The sequence below is a fragment of the Xyrauchen texanus genome, chromosome 6 (assembly GCF_025860055.1).
Source record: "Xyrauchen texanus isolate HMW12.3.18 chromosome 6, RBS_HiC_50CHRs, whole genome shotgun sequence".
In the NCBI taxonomy this organism is placed as follows: Eukaryota; Metazoa; Chordata; class Actinopteri; order Cypriniformes; family Catostomidae; genus Xyrauchen; species Xyrauchen texanus.
In genome coordinates this window covers 15,108,224-15,122,357 of record NC_068281.1, presented here as the reverse complement: position 1 = coordinate 15,122,357, position 14,134 = coordinate 15,108,224, and the positions used below count along the sequence as shown (strand labels likewise).

The 14,134-nt window shown below is 37.5% G+C and overlaps 1 protein-coding gene across 1 annotated transcript; it reads left to right on the top strand.

The window, feature by feature from the left end:
• Positions 1 to 3,620: 3,620 nt before the first annotated feature.
• On the top strand, positions 3,621 to 12,445 carry LOC127645639 (sterile alpha motif domain-containing protein 7-like). The gene is made up of 11 exons (XM_052129312.1): positions 3,621 to 3,716; positions 4,168 to 4,241; positions 6,748 to 6,858; positions 7,012 to 7,135; positions 7,213 to 7,337; positions 8,272 to 8,274; positions 8,705 to 8,783; positions 8,899 to 9,584; positions 10,234 to 10,355; positions 10,679 to 10,789; positions 12,111 to 12,445. The coding sequence occupies exons 3-11, from the start codon at positions 6,756 to 6,758 to the stop codon at positions 12,345 to 12,347; spliced, it is 1,590 nt and encodes a 529-aa protein (XP_051985272.1). The 5' UTR covers positions 3,621 to 3,716; positions 4,168 to 4,241; positions 6,748 to 6,755; the 3' UTR covers positions 12,348 to 12,445.
• The last annotated feature ends 1,689 nt before the right edge of the window (positions 12,446 to 14,134 follow it).

Here is a 14,134-nt window from a genome sequence, read left to right as displayed (position 1 = left end):
CCGTAACATTCAAATACCGCATCGTTTCACAATGTATACCTTTGGCACCGAAATGTGGGTAAAAAGCGGCGCTAACCCCCTTTCAAAATTAGGTGTGAAACATTGATTTACCCGGGGTAAAAGCAGGGCTTAAAACGAAGATAACCCGGGGTCAATCGCAGTGTGAAAAGCCCCTTTGTCACTTATTGTTTGTACATACAAGTACATTAAATGCTGGAAACAACAGCTTCGAAAAGTTATGTAAAATTAATTTATTAATTTTTAATTATATTAAAATTAGAATAAACATATGACAAGGTTTCTACTTTAGAATTGATACAGTATGTTGAGGCATTTTAAAGAAAATCATAAATAATGTTAACTTATAAGGCAGAACATTCATTGCTACATGTTTGAATTGAGTACAAATGTAGAATTTACTTTATATTTTTAAGTTCATGCTTAAACTAACTTATTTAATGTTGAAAGTATTTAATCCTTTCAGCTAAATTTACTTTACAACAAAATAAATTTTATTTAGTGTACATGTTAATCAAAAAAAAATGTGTCTAGCAAGTAATAATTGTTACTTCAAATCATGTGTCATCAATAAACAACTACTTTTTTAAAACTGAATTTGGTTGAAATTAACCAAATAAAATAATAAAGCAAAAGCAGAAATAGGTGAGTAAGGCAACTGAAAGGCATTGTTTCCTGTAAATTCCTGTATGTTACATGTTTTCTGTATATTGAGATCTTTAATGTCATAATAGCATAAAACATGTGAGTAGATGATTATTTGGTAATGCCATCAATAAAGTTCAGATTCCTATAGCTTCACAATCATTTACTCATTTCTTACTAGCTTTGTATAGCAGAGGAGGAGGTGTGTGGGGACATTTATAATAATCAGTAAAACAGCTTTATCATCCCTCTGTCAGCTTATCTGTGCGGGAGGTGAATGCTTGCCACCAGTCTCTTCATGTCTGTGTCTATCCAAGAATCCGTTTTCTTGCAAAACAGTCATATGCCACCCAATTGTGCGCACACCTATCCCTGTACTAATTCCCCTGATCCTCTCAGTGTTAAAAAATATAAGTCTAGGAACTGCAGACTATGCTGTAAGCGGGTGGTGAGCACAAACTGTCAGATTAACAAGTCTGAGCACATGATCCTCCACAACATAGTAAGGCGCCCAGTGAGATCTGATAAAGACAAGTGAGTAACACTCTTACAATGATTTCTGTTAAACACACAAAAAAAACACTTGAAAGAAACATGCACTTCCAGCTTGCTTTGAGTTGAGTGTCATTTCCATGAAAAAGGAAGCTGAGCATTTAGGTGTCTTAAAGTGCTAACAGAGGATTACTGAGGTAAATGTTGAAAGAGGTTTAGCCACTGTGCTTAGGCAGTGCTCTTAATTACATTTCAACAGAGTGTCCAACGTGCAGTTGGACGAGAGATCATAGTGATGGTGGGGGGGGGGTCATGGATAAAGCCTGCTTAAGCCTAATAGAGATAACATGAATCTGTAATTAAAGGTCTTTTTTAGCTAAGACAAGGAGCTGGCACTTGTTGGCCAGGGCATCTGTAGGTTGGCGGCTAGACAAGCTTCCCTCAGAGGTGCTGAGTCTTCAGAGCTCTGGACTTTCTTGTTCAGCAGAGAACCTTCAAGTCTCTTACCGAGTTGGAATCGTAATTGTTTGGTATGCACAAGTTGTCAACTTGACAGAGAGCTTGGAGATATTCCCAATTCCCAGATTCAAAGGTGAGTCCACTGTCTGAACATTTTAATTCTAGTTTTAATAACTTCTTTCACTCTACCTTCCAGTGTTTGGATGCTAGTTTCTGCTCTTTGTTTTTGAGGTATGCTTTAAGGATTATAAACCATAAAGGGGAAAAAAATCTATGTTCATTTCACTTTAAAGAAAGTGTTATAAAAGTGTGCAACACATTGCTACTGTTAATCTTGAAACTTGGCATTGCAATATTGCAAATATGTTTGGCTCTTCTTTAAATTGCTTGAAATGTTCCTCATTTGTAAGTTGCTTCGGATAAAAGTGTCTGTTAAATGATTAAATGTAAAATTAATGTTACTATAAATGTATTTGCTGAATTGGGCCTATATTTGCACATTATAGAGCACATTCTAAATGTGTACTTTCTTTATATGTAAAAAGGCAGTAATGTAATGTTTTCTATCTGCCAAAGAGGTGATCAAGACACTTTGCCCTGTATCACTGCTCATATCTTTATATATGTCCCAGACTTGTATGTCTACCATTGGAATTATCTTGTGCCCTTACTATACAAAGGGAGTATATTAAACCAGTACATTAAACCAGATGATTATTATCTTCTCTACTATGACCTACCCAAACACAAGGCATGAAATAAGTTGTCAGCAGTTTTCTCTTAATGTATTCCTTTAATGAGATTAACCAGAAGCAAATCCACCCAGTTCAAGTCTGTGACTTGGATATGGCATCACTTGTCACATGCATGCCAGAAACTGCACTTGTTTTGGAAATATGCCCAATACTTAGGTTTTATGTATATGTTTAAGCCTAGAATTCATATGGTATTTTTTTGGCGATGGTCATATTTATCTCAAATGTCTGCAAATCATCAGGGCTAGCTGTCAGATAGATCCTTTATGATGGCAGATTTAACACTAATTAAAATGTGCTTGCACCTATAATTAATCATCTGAAACTACAATTTATTGTTACTCATTACAGTTCCGTGTATCTTTAGTGGTCAGAATGAATATTTGCTGTTTATGTGAAGTTACGGTTTGGGTAAATACTGCTAAATTTTTTACATACTGTACATAAACATAGGTGTGTGCGTATTACAGCGTGTTTAAGAAAAAGCTACACATTTTAAGAATTAACGGCAATTTTCAACATTTTGATGTAACTGCATGGATTAAAAAAAAAAGATTAAATTAACAAATCAAATTGCATTAAACATTGTATTCTACATATATTACTTTATTCCATAATTTCTTGGCAAAGTAAGATTTAAACAAATTATTTAAAATAGACTTATTTAAACATGCTTACCTTGGCTATAATTAGTTCAATTAATGACATTTACCATAAATTTCGAATTTTGTTTACAAAGTTTTAAAAGTTCACACTCTTAATTCTAACCAAATAATTCATATTTATTCTGAACTCATAATGTGTAGTCTACAGAATTTAAAGATAAATTCAATTAAATGGACATTTGTCATACTGATTTTGTGTGTCTTTGTGTATTATGTATAATTATTATGTTACACCATCAGTCCATAATAAACAGATTCTTTAGTGTATCAAACAGAGTTTTGATGCAGTATTGAGCAGTGTGTCTTCCTGCGCTTCATTTAACACATAAACCAATTGTATTCCAGATTTATCCACAAGGTGTTTTTAGGACATCTCTGAGGCTAATGGAGGTTAATAGGCTTAGCACTTAGGTTGTATTGTCCGGTATGCTTACAGGCAAGGTTTGCTGAGGGTAAAACTCTAAACTCTGGGATTACCTCCAACACATCCCTTTAAAGTGCTGTATAGTCAGGACTAAGCTAGTAGGATCCGAATGTGGAATAGGGGCCCTGAAGGTAGGTTGGGGGTTGGTTGACAGCAGGAACGCATACATACAGGTCAGCAGATGCAGCTAGCAGACTGCTGGACTAACAGGAGGATTACAGGACTCAGATTACGATGGCTTCTCTTGGAACATAAAGGGTAATACAAACAGAGGGAAATCTCAAAGGCTGTTCCATACAGAATCGTGGAGAATATATCCTGGAAGAGATCTGTAGATCTAGTAATCACAGCCGTGTAATCATTTCAGCAAGGACGTTAGATCAGGTGGATAAATGGACAGGCACATTTTCACTTTGGATTTTTTTAAGTAATAGATAAAGAATCCGTGAGTAGATGTCATTTTACTATACTCTTAAAAATACACAGTTTCTTTGTGTGCTTTGTGTTTGTTTATACTACAGTGTTTGTTTATACTACAGCATAAGAAAAGAGTAAGGAAATAACGGGATAATCCCCAACACAATGTCTTATTTCCAAAGAAAAACACTTCAGGCTAATAATTTTCGCTAGAAATCTATCTCAATCTACTAAAGAATAAAGTTGACATCTATCATTTTCTCATTCTCTCTGTCTGGTTTCTCAATCTCAGGTTAACAGGAGCAACGTGACAGAAATATTTTGTACCCCAGTGAGTGAATATCAAGCACAGGAGAAAGTTAACAGGTAGGCATACTTGTCAGCTAGATCATTTTTAACATTGCTGTTTATGTTCTCAGAATGTCTGTTGCCAAATTCTGCTGTAGATAAGAATATTTTTCCCTTAAAGGCGTGTCAAGGGCGTGCACCTGAGACCCGTAGTGACAGATTAATTGACAGCTGCTGTCAGACTCTAAAATGGAGAGTGACTGGAGTACGCAAGTAGCTTTGCCACGGAGCGGTATTTTGAAGTCGAGCACCTTTCTCCCCCACCTTCACCTGAAGTGGAGGAGGGTGAATTGTCTGTGGACACAGGGCCGGAGCCATATCAATTCGAGCCGCTGGCTCAAACTGCGGTTTTAACTCCCTGTTGAGCATCCGAGTGCGCCTTCACCTTCACTCGCGTGCAGGAAAAACAAACGAAACGCTGTTCAGTGATGTTTATCCTTTTAGCAGGATTTTTATTTAGCAAGCTTCACTTGAACATAACATCAGTTAGCTGTTCTCTCAACTTAGATGAATGTGACGTAAAGCGTAACGTCATCATGTACAAAACCATATCTCCAAATAAAACTATACAGGTAGTCCATACCGTAATACAATGTATAAGGGTGAAATACGTTTAACACTCCCGCATCGCGAACGCGCGTTTGTCGGCCCCAGAGGATAAACTTTAGCCTAACCATAAACTGTGATTCAAATATATATGATCACTCACCTCAAGACGCCGCTGAGGTGGTGGAGTCCATGCAGGAGGAGCAGCGTTTGGCACTGCGTCGCTTTTCAGCGCGAGCCGTTTGGAGAAGCCCATTTCCACCTCCATTGCGTTGGAGAAGCAATCCCGCGTAAAATGCAGTTTGCACACTCCTACAGCTCTAGGCGGGAACTCGCTGTCTTCCAGAACAAGGACGTGCAACCACTGGCGCCTAATTTCCAAGTCTATATGGAAAGCAATACAGTCCAGCAGTGCTGTTGCAACCAGCAACATTGTACCATCCTGACCACTGTACTAAATACAGATAATCTACGCTAACTTGAAGCTATCCTAACTGACGCAATACTATGCTACTAACTAACTATGCTTCTAACAATACTACACTAACGAATATGCTAATTAACTACCTAAGCTACACGAAATAATCTAAATAACTATATAAATGCTATGCTAAATAGATGCTAAAATACTCTATCCTGATCGTTTTCAATACTCGCAATTCCAACTCCTGACTCGCTACAGTGGTTTTGACGAAACGAGATGATTTTTATACTGCCATGGGCGTGGTAGATCGTACCAAGGGCGTGGTGAGCTGGAACCTGCTTATGTCAGCAGTCACCGCTTACGTCACGAAGTACCGCAAACAGCCAATAGGAAAATTCAACTGCAGTAGCCACCGTTCAACCTGAAGAGGGCAGCACTCAGACGTTTTTACACCATATATTGTAGAATTAAAACACTTTATACACAACTGTCAAAAAAATTAAATTATCTGTAAAGATTATTGTATCTAGTGCTTTAAGGAATATTCTGGGTTCAATACAAGTTAAACTCAATTGACAGAATTTGTGGAATAATGTTGATTACAAAAACAAAATAATAATAATTTAGACTTGTCTCTCCTTTTATTTGGTCTTTCCATTAACATTCAAATAGTCATTGTTTCAAAAGTATAGCCAAAAGTCACTTACTAACCTTCGTTGCTATGACGATGTAATGCCGTATCCCCAAAAAGGACCATAACAATTATGATTTAAACAACTTCATAGCTCAAATAATACACAAGTTTTAACAGAATAAATAATGCAAGCACATTTATAAAATTATAAGCTTCACATTTCTGTCTTTAAGCCCTCCAAAAATTGGCCCCATTCACTTCCATTGCAAGTGCCTCATTGTAAATGAAGGCTTGGTATTTATAAAGAAGAGAGACGAGTCGAAATGTTTTTTTTGTAGTAATCAACATTATGCCACAAATACTATCAATTGATCTTAACTTGTAATGAACCCAAAAAATTCCTTAAATGAGCTCTGAAATGTCTGTGTTAGGATAGACTAGATCACTTGCTTGTCTTGTGTGACTATTCGTCTTATTACTTGTTTAAAATTGAGTTTCAGCAAAACTTTGTAGTTTAATATATGTACAGTATATTGCGGATGGACTCGATGGTCATTACATAAAACGTTTTTTTTTTACCATTTTTTTGGGACATGGTACCATGTTGTTTGACCATGTACAATGGTAGCATCTTGGTGTGCTTTTTACTTTGCAGGGATATTTAAATGTTATTACCATGTAAATACCAAGGAATACCAATGTTACAGCATCTATCACCGTTACTGTATGATGGTACTGCCAATGTGCTTTTGTTTATTGATTTGTTTTGAAATTACATATTTGTATGACAATTTAAATAAGTATATAATTTATTTAAAATCAAAGTTGTACTGCAGTAAAAGTGTGGGATGGATGGATGGATGGATGGATGGATGGATGGACAAAATTTTGATGTCATATGTATGTTTATGTGGACTCAGGGAGTGTCATGACCCCACGTGAGCAGCTAAGGAAGATAACAGCACTGGGAGAGCAAGGTGCTCTAGATGAGAAACACTGGTACCGACTGGTCAATGGAATGTCTACTGGAGGTGAGACTTTATCACAAATACTAATGAATATTATACAATTTATATGATTGAAAAAAGCTGCAACATTTTAAACCACAGAGAAATTTGCAATAAACTGAATTGTTTACTCTTGCCTTTATTTTGATGTGTTGCTCTGTGTGTTGTGTCAAGCAGAGTTGCGTCAGAGGCAGGAGCTCATGATGAGGAACCAGATGGCAATGGCTCCACAGATCCTGGCTCAGGGGCAGCAGAGACTTCAGGGTGTGCCCACACAGTTTGATCCCCGCTTCATTGAGAGGTCTGTTAGAATTTTCCCTAAACATCAACCCCAAAACTTTGAACTTTGATGATGAAGTAATCCTCTTTTATCTGCAGAGAACTGGTGCCACCCACTGAAATGGTGTCAGCTGATGCTAGACAAATCCACATGGGTACCCATCTTGGCCAACCTCCGCCCCAAAATTCCAACGTTATTCCAGGCAGAGGATTCCCTGGAACAGGTTAGAATGTAGTTATATTCAGGCAAATAATACAGAAGAAGAGCAAATTACTCCCTTTTTAAAGCAAAATATTGTGGAAGTCTGCAGATATAACCAGTAGGAAAGAAAATAGTAAAGTCATTTTTATTTGTATAGCGCTTTTCATAACACACACCGTTTCAAAGCAGCTTTACAGAAAATCATGCATTAACAGAAAATAAAACCGTAATATCTATTAAATCTTAGAGTCATCATAGTGTAGTGTGATAAAAATAAATAATTAAATCATTAAATCATTTTATTTAGAACCCTAGTGAGCAAGCCAAAGATGACTGTGGCAAGAAACACAAGTTCCATTACATGTTGGTTAATGGAGAAAAATAACTTTAACACAGTTAAAGGGAAAGGAGGAGGCGAGAACTGGCTTGACAATATAAATAATAGTTTAATTATAAACAAAAAGACAAACACATGCTGGTGTTGGGCATCTGCCCGAAAATTCTCCTGTCATCTTTATCGCTCTGAATTAATCAGCCTAATTAGGGGCTGGGTGTGCGGAATCACGGGCTGGCCCTGCCCTCCGCCCTGCCACAACAACCTTGGGAGAAACCAGGCTCAATGTGGGGGCCAGTTCCCCTCTGGCTAACCAGCATGAATATAATGGCAATATTAGTTATATATGTGCAGTGCAGGCCATGGTTTAAAATGTGTTAACCAAGTAAGTGTTAAGGGCCAGTGTTTATACAAAGATTTTGTTTGAACTGTAAGATTAATGACTAATGTCTTTGAAGCCTGGATTAACTGCAGAAGTTCACATTGATGCATTGTCCTTTGTTAGTTGTCCTTTTGTTGGCAAATAATTGAAAGTCTGTGTATTCAATTTTAATAGTGTAGTCCATCATTACACCAAGATGATGCAGGCAGAGATCAGTGAGGTGCATTGCAGTTTAACCAGCAGGTAATTTGGGTTAGGTCTATCCTAGGTCCAAGGTTCAGGCAGTGGCATATGAAGTATTTAATGTCTTATGGTTGGAGTTGGCATCAGTTCATCCCCTGAAGTCCATTGTAATAGACTGAAGTGATGTCTTGCTGGCACCGTCTTTGTTTAGTCGTCATCACTCAGAGATACACAGCAGTGGAGTCTGACACCAAGCAGGAACCTGAGGTGAATCTGGGTGACTCTGGTAACCTTGGAATATGAACCCAGACAGGGAAACAAATAGAATAATATTAGCGTAGATGCCATTTAATTATTTGCAGAATTATAGGGCAAAAAACTAATGAGTTCTCTTTGATATGCTAATTGTTTCTCCTATACACCAATGAGAGAAAGTGAAGAGAAAATAGAGCCATCTAAGCTAATAACATTTTCCTCTGGGAATTTTCAGGTTATGGCTACCTTCCTGCTGAAACCATGGAAACAGTTGCAAGACGACAAGAGTTAATTCACAAGCAGAATATAGCCAGGTAACTCTCAGTGCATTTGTTTCCAATGTTTGCCATTAAAATCACTCAAAATTGCCACAAACCTCATAGTTGTTTTTTAATAATTTTATAATAATAATTTTGTTTCTGAAATAAGGATGGAGATGAATGCTATCCTGCACCAAAAAGAGCTGGAGAATGCCCACCAAAAGGGTCTGATTGGCATGGAGAATCCCATGATGTACCAGGGCATCCAACACAATCCCATGGCCTTCAGGGGCCGCCAGCGACTTCCAGAGGGACATGATGTCTTCATCCACCGTACTGCCCTTGAAGACTTGCATGCTAACAGTCTCCTCATGTCAAACCCCTACCCACCAATCAGCACATTGCAAAGGGAGCGAGGACGCAGGACAGGCAGAAGAGCCACCAATCACAAGAGCTCAGACAGCAACCTCACACTCCCCAAATGCCAATCAGAAGAGAAGAATGTAGAGCAAAGTCCAGGAGGTGCTTCAGGGGAGGAGAAGGAGGCAGAAGGAAAAGGTGACATGAGTAATGAGGCCCCCATCAGCAAACCACACCACACCATTATGGAAACTGAGCTGTCTTCAGGCAGTAGTAGAAAACGTTTTAAAGAAGGAGAGCCTGGGATTCACAAAGCCTGTATTAGTGGACAGGAGGGCTGCTCAGAAGTCACCAACTGCAAACCTAGCACCATTGACAAAGACATATCCAACCCATGCTCAGCTTTCCAAGAGAAATTTCTGTACCCTTCTGCCACTGGCCCAACTGGCATGCCCTACTTGCTTCCTGTGCCAGGAAAAGGATTTCTACCATTTGGTGTGTTTACTAGTTTTCATTATGTATTTCTTTAATGCAGTGCTTGTGTTTAGCTGTTTGTTAAACATGTTATTTCAGCTAAAGGAACATTCCAGGATCAATACAATTTAAGATCAATCAACAGAATTTGGGGCATAATGGTGGTTACCACATTAAAAAAAATGACTCGTCCCACAAATTTTTGTTACCGTAAAGCAACTACAATTTATTCAATTTAAAAAGTATAGCCACAACATGTAAACGTTATATGCATTAACATTTTTATTTTGACATTTTAGTGTGATAAAATGTGGGATTTTCTGGTGTCATGGCATTTACCAGATTACAGAGTTTCCAGTGTTATGTTGTCATAACAGCGAAGATTTAATATTGGATAGAATTTGATCAATATAATTAAATACAATTTGATCACAAAAAAGTTAACACATAAAATGTTTACATCTTGTGGTTACACTTTTGACAAGTCAAAATTATTTGTTGTGATAATTAACATCATACCACAAATGCTGTTGACTGAGCTGAACTTGCATTGAACCTGAAACATTCCTTTAAGAATTTGCCTATACAAAATGCTGCCATATTTCAGTCAATGTTATTCCAATCTATTTTTAAAGTGTTTGATTACACTTCTTCTGTTTTCTTTGATCAGGGTCTCCTAATATGTTTCTCAATGGAGAAGATGTATCTTCACAGGAAGATGTTCGCAAGTGGACAGTTGATGATGTCTACAACTTTATAAGTGAAATACCAAGCTGCTCTGAATATGCACAGGTAATATAATGCTGTCTTTAAATCTGTCTATCTATCTATCTATCTATCTATCTATCTATCTATCTATCTATCTATCTATCTATCTATCTATCTATCTATCTATCTATCTATCTGTCTGTCTGTCTGTCTGTCTGTCTGTCTGTCTGTCTGTCTGTCTGTCTGTCTGTCTATCTATCTATCTATCTATCTATCTATCTATCTATCTATCTATCTATCTATCTGTTTGTCCAGCCATCCATCCATCCGTCCGTCCACCTATCTATACGTTATATATATTATATCTTCATATTCATTCTATTTATTTTATGTGTCATCTAATACAGACATTCAAAGACCACATGATTGATGGAGAGACATTGCCTCTTCTAACAGAGGACCACCTTCTGGACACACTTGGGCTAAAGCTTGGCCCTGCACTCAAGATACGATCACTGGTACTCTTTGGCTTGCAACTACAACAACCTAGTAACAGGATATTGCACCCTGCTACAAAGAGATGTGTGCTTGAGATTTGTGAATTTAAAATGAATTTGAGTACTTCAGTACTACTTAAAAAGATTCAAATAGGCGCAATTACTTGAGTCAGACTTGAGCGGATGAATCAAAACATTGGATTACCTCACAGACTTAAAGGGGTCATGACAAGAGGAATCAAATGTTGCTTAATATTTTGAAACACTGTATAAGGGGTCATTGTAGTTTAAAAACATACTGTACGTTTCAGAACTCAAAACTTCCTCCTCACTGCAAAAAGAGCATTTATTGAAAACAAGCTGCCAAAATGACTCGTTCTCTACTTCCTCTACATTGTGATGTCACGCTGTGTTAGAAATTTGCATCTGACCACCTCCACAACAACACATCATCGCCTACTCTACCAGTAGTGGTGAGCAGTGAGATGGCAAGGAGAGAGCAGGTCAGTCAAGAGCAGAGAGAGAATCATTACTGTGGATGTTTACTATCAAGTTTTAAATGTGAGGAAGCACCAAAACCAAGTGTTTCTGACAGACGGTCAGATTGAATGTGGAAAATGATCAGGTTTTTATATTGATCAGGTTTTTATAAATGTAAATCTGTTAATCTAGAAATTAACTAATATTAATACTAAGTGGTCCTTATAAATATTATATGTGAACTAATATTAAAAAGAACATACTAAAATTAAAAATTAAAAAGGAATGTCATGACCCCTTTAAGATTCAGTCTAGTTACTCTTTCTGACTGTTAAATGTGTGAAAGTGGTTGGGGAAAAATATATCTGTCTAAGATGTAATTGAAAACAGTTCAATCATTATCTACTGTGAGTAAACTGTACATATCCTAACAAGCAAGCTAATCCTGTCTGGGCCTATCAGATGCTGGCCCCATAAGTCCCCATCAATTAGATTACAATATTTTTGTAAAAATGCATATTGTTCTATGCATACTGTGTTACTACTAACCTCAGTACTAGTGCATATATTTACAAAAAATCTGCATGATCATGTTAATGATCATTTGCACGTATGACTTGAAGAAATAGCTTATCCTTTATGAACTTCCAACATTAACTTAGCCTTGTTTTACTTTAAATGATTTGACACTTGACTTTCAAAACCTATGTCTGCTACTACAGTTATTCATTCTTCAATATTTTAGGTTAAGTTTACTTGTGCCACAGTAACATTCGACTATACTAGTTAGTGGGATGAAAACCTTCTCTGAAAATAACTAATTAAAGTAATTCAGGAATTCTAATTGTCCCTTTCTTTTCAGTTGTCCCGGCGATTGGGTAACATGTACTACAACATGATGAACTTGCCGTTGCCTGTGTCTGGTCTGCAGCCTGCACTTGAGAAAGGTGGGGACAGATCATCAGATATCAGCTCCCCCCTTAACTGCAACAGTGTGGAGATGCTTGGCAGTCCCCGGGACACAGAGGCCCTTAAATCCACAGAGCCTGTAACTGAAGCTGACAATTCTTCTCCCACACAAATGAGTGAGACAGCATGAAGAAGACATGAAGAACTACTGGACTATTCACTTTTTTACCTCAAGAATCTGTTGTGATGCCCAATGCATTAGGTGTGACAAAGACTTGACAAAGAAGAAAAAAATCATGCACACAAAAAAGTTGTAAACATTTAGGAAAATTTAAAAACAACACTGAAATATTCATTACAGATAGATTATGCTCTACATAATTCAACAGGTTTGCCATTCAGCCTCAAACAATTCATAAGAGTTAGTAAAAGTGTGTATGGCATGCAGCTCATAAATTCTTCAACAAATGTATATATTTTTAAAAACCTATAGCTTTATTTTGAAATTATCATTTAATTTTTGTATTGTAAATTTGTTTTGTTTTTTTTAACTTTAAAATTGCATTATTCTGTATTCTCCTGTTTTGTTTGTTACAAGAATAATAGTTATAATAAAACAATTCATAAACTCATAAATTCATAAAAGATTTCAGTGTCTTTACTGTACTTCCCTAGCTAAAAATCCACTCCCACTGCTATGTGTTGCTGAGTGATGACTACTAACTGCAGTCTGTGCCAGCCTGACAGCGAGGGGTGCTTCGAAGATCACTGACTGCATCACTTCAGTCTTCTATGATGGACTTCACAGAGGATGAACCAACTCCAATCATAAGACATGGGATACTTCACTATTCACTGCCTGCACCTCAGACTTAGGATGGACTTCACCGAAATTAGCTGCCAAGCTTCCAGCTGGACTTTGAGGCACTGCCTGCATCATCTTGGTCATAGTATGGACTACACTCTCTTAAAATTAAATACATATTGTATGCAGTAGGATATTTATAAGAAATGATGTCACTGATTGACTGCTAGTCAGTGACATCTGGTCTATTTAAGGGCTCTTGTCTGCCAACTGGGAATGTGTTGCTGTTAACCCTGCTCTCTTTCCGCTATCACATGGGTCATCCAAGCGCTACTTCCAGTTAGCTGATTAGCTAAGTCATCATGGCTTGTTGTTTTGGTCAGTGCAGGCTGAATTGTAGTGAACCCAAGGATGTTTCCTATGTTGAGAAATGTAGTGCTGGCAGTTCATCCCCAGAGAGTGTATCTGCTGCTTAACTGCTATTGGCTGCTTTGGTATGGTCTAATGAGCCACCTTAACCTGGTGGGCTGGTTGAAATTGACATGCTGAAGTGTTCGCTCGGTGGCTACAGTTGGTTCACCTTCATTGGAACACTCCAGGGCAGCTCTTTAGAGTCAAAGTGCAATTCCTATCTATCTACTTCAATGGGGGAACACCTAAATCTACAAAATGGCTGGTCAAGATTTTGATCAAAGAACAAATTTCAAATCAGCAGTAAAATCTGACAACACTGGTAAAAAAGAATCATGCTTCTTAACCTCAGATTACAAAAAAAAAAAAAACTAATGCGCACGCACATTATCAAGTTGACCGACAGGTGATGTCTGTCTCTAAAAGGTGCCCCGAATCCCGATACCTATACTGGTATTGGAGTCAGGTCTGAAACCACGCTTATATACTTGTACTTGTGCTCGTAAAAATGCTCCGATACCAAAAAACGATACCATCATGTCATTCCATAAACTTTCAGAGCAAAAATGTAAATCACATTTTATCCTATTGTGGTTATTTAACTGCAAAAGCTGAGATTTAATGAGATAAATATGCAGTTTGCGTGTACTGCGCGTATCAAATGTGAGAACTTGTGAATGTGTTGAGCCAGTGTTGTGCAGACATAAAGACACAAAGACTCAAACCTTTCAGAGATCCTTGACTCATACACAGAAAATGCC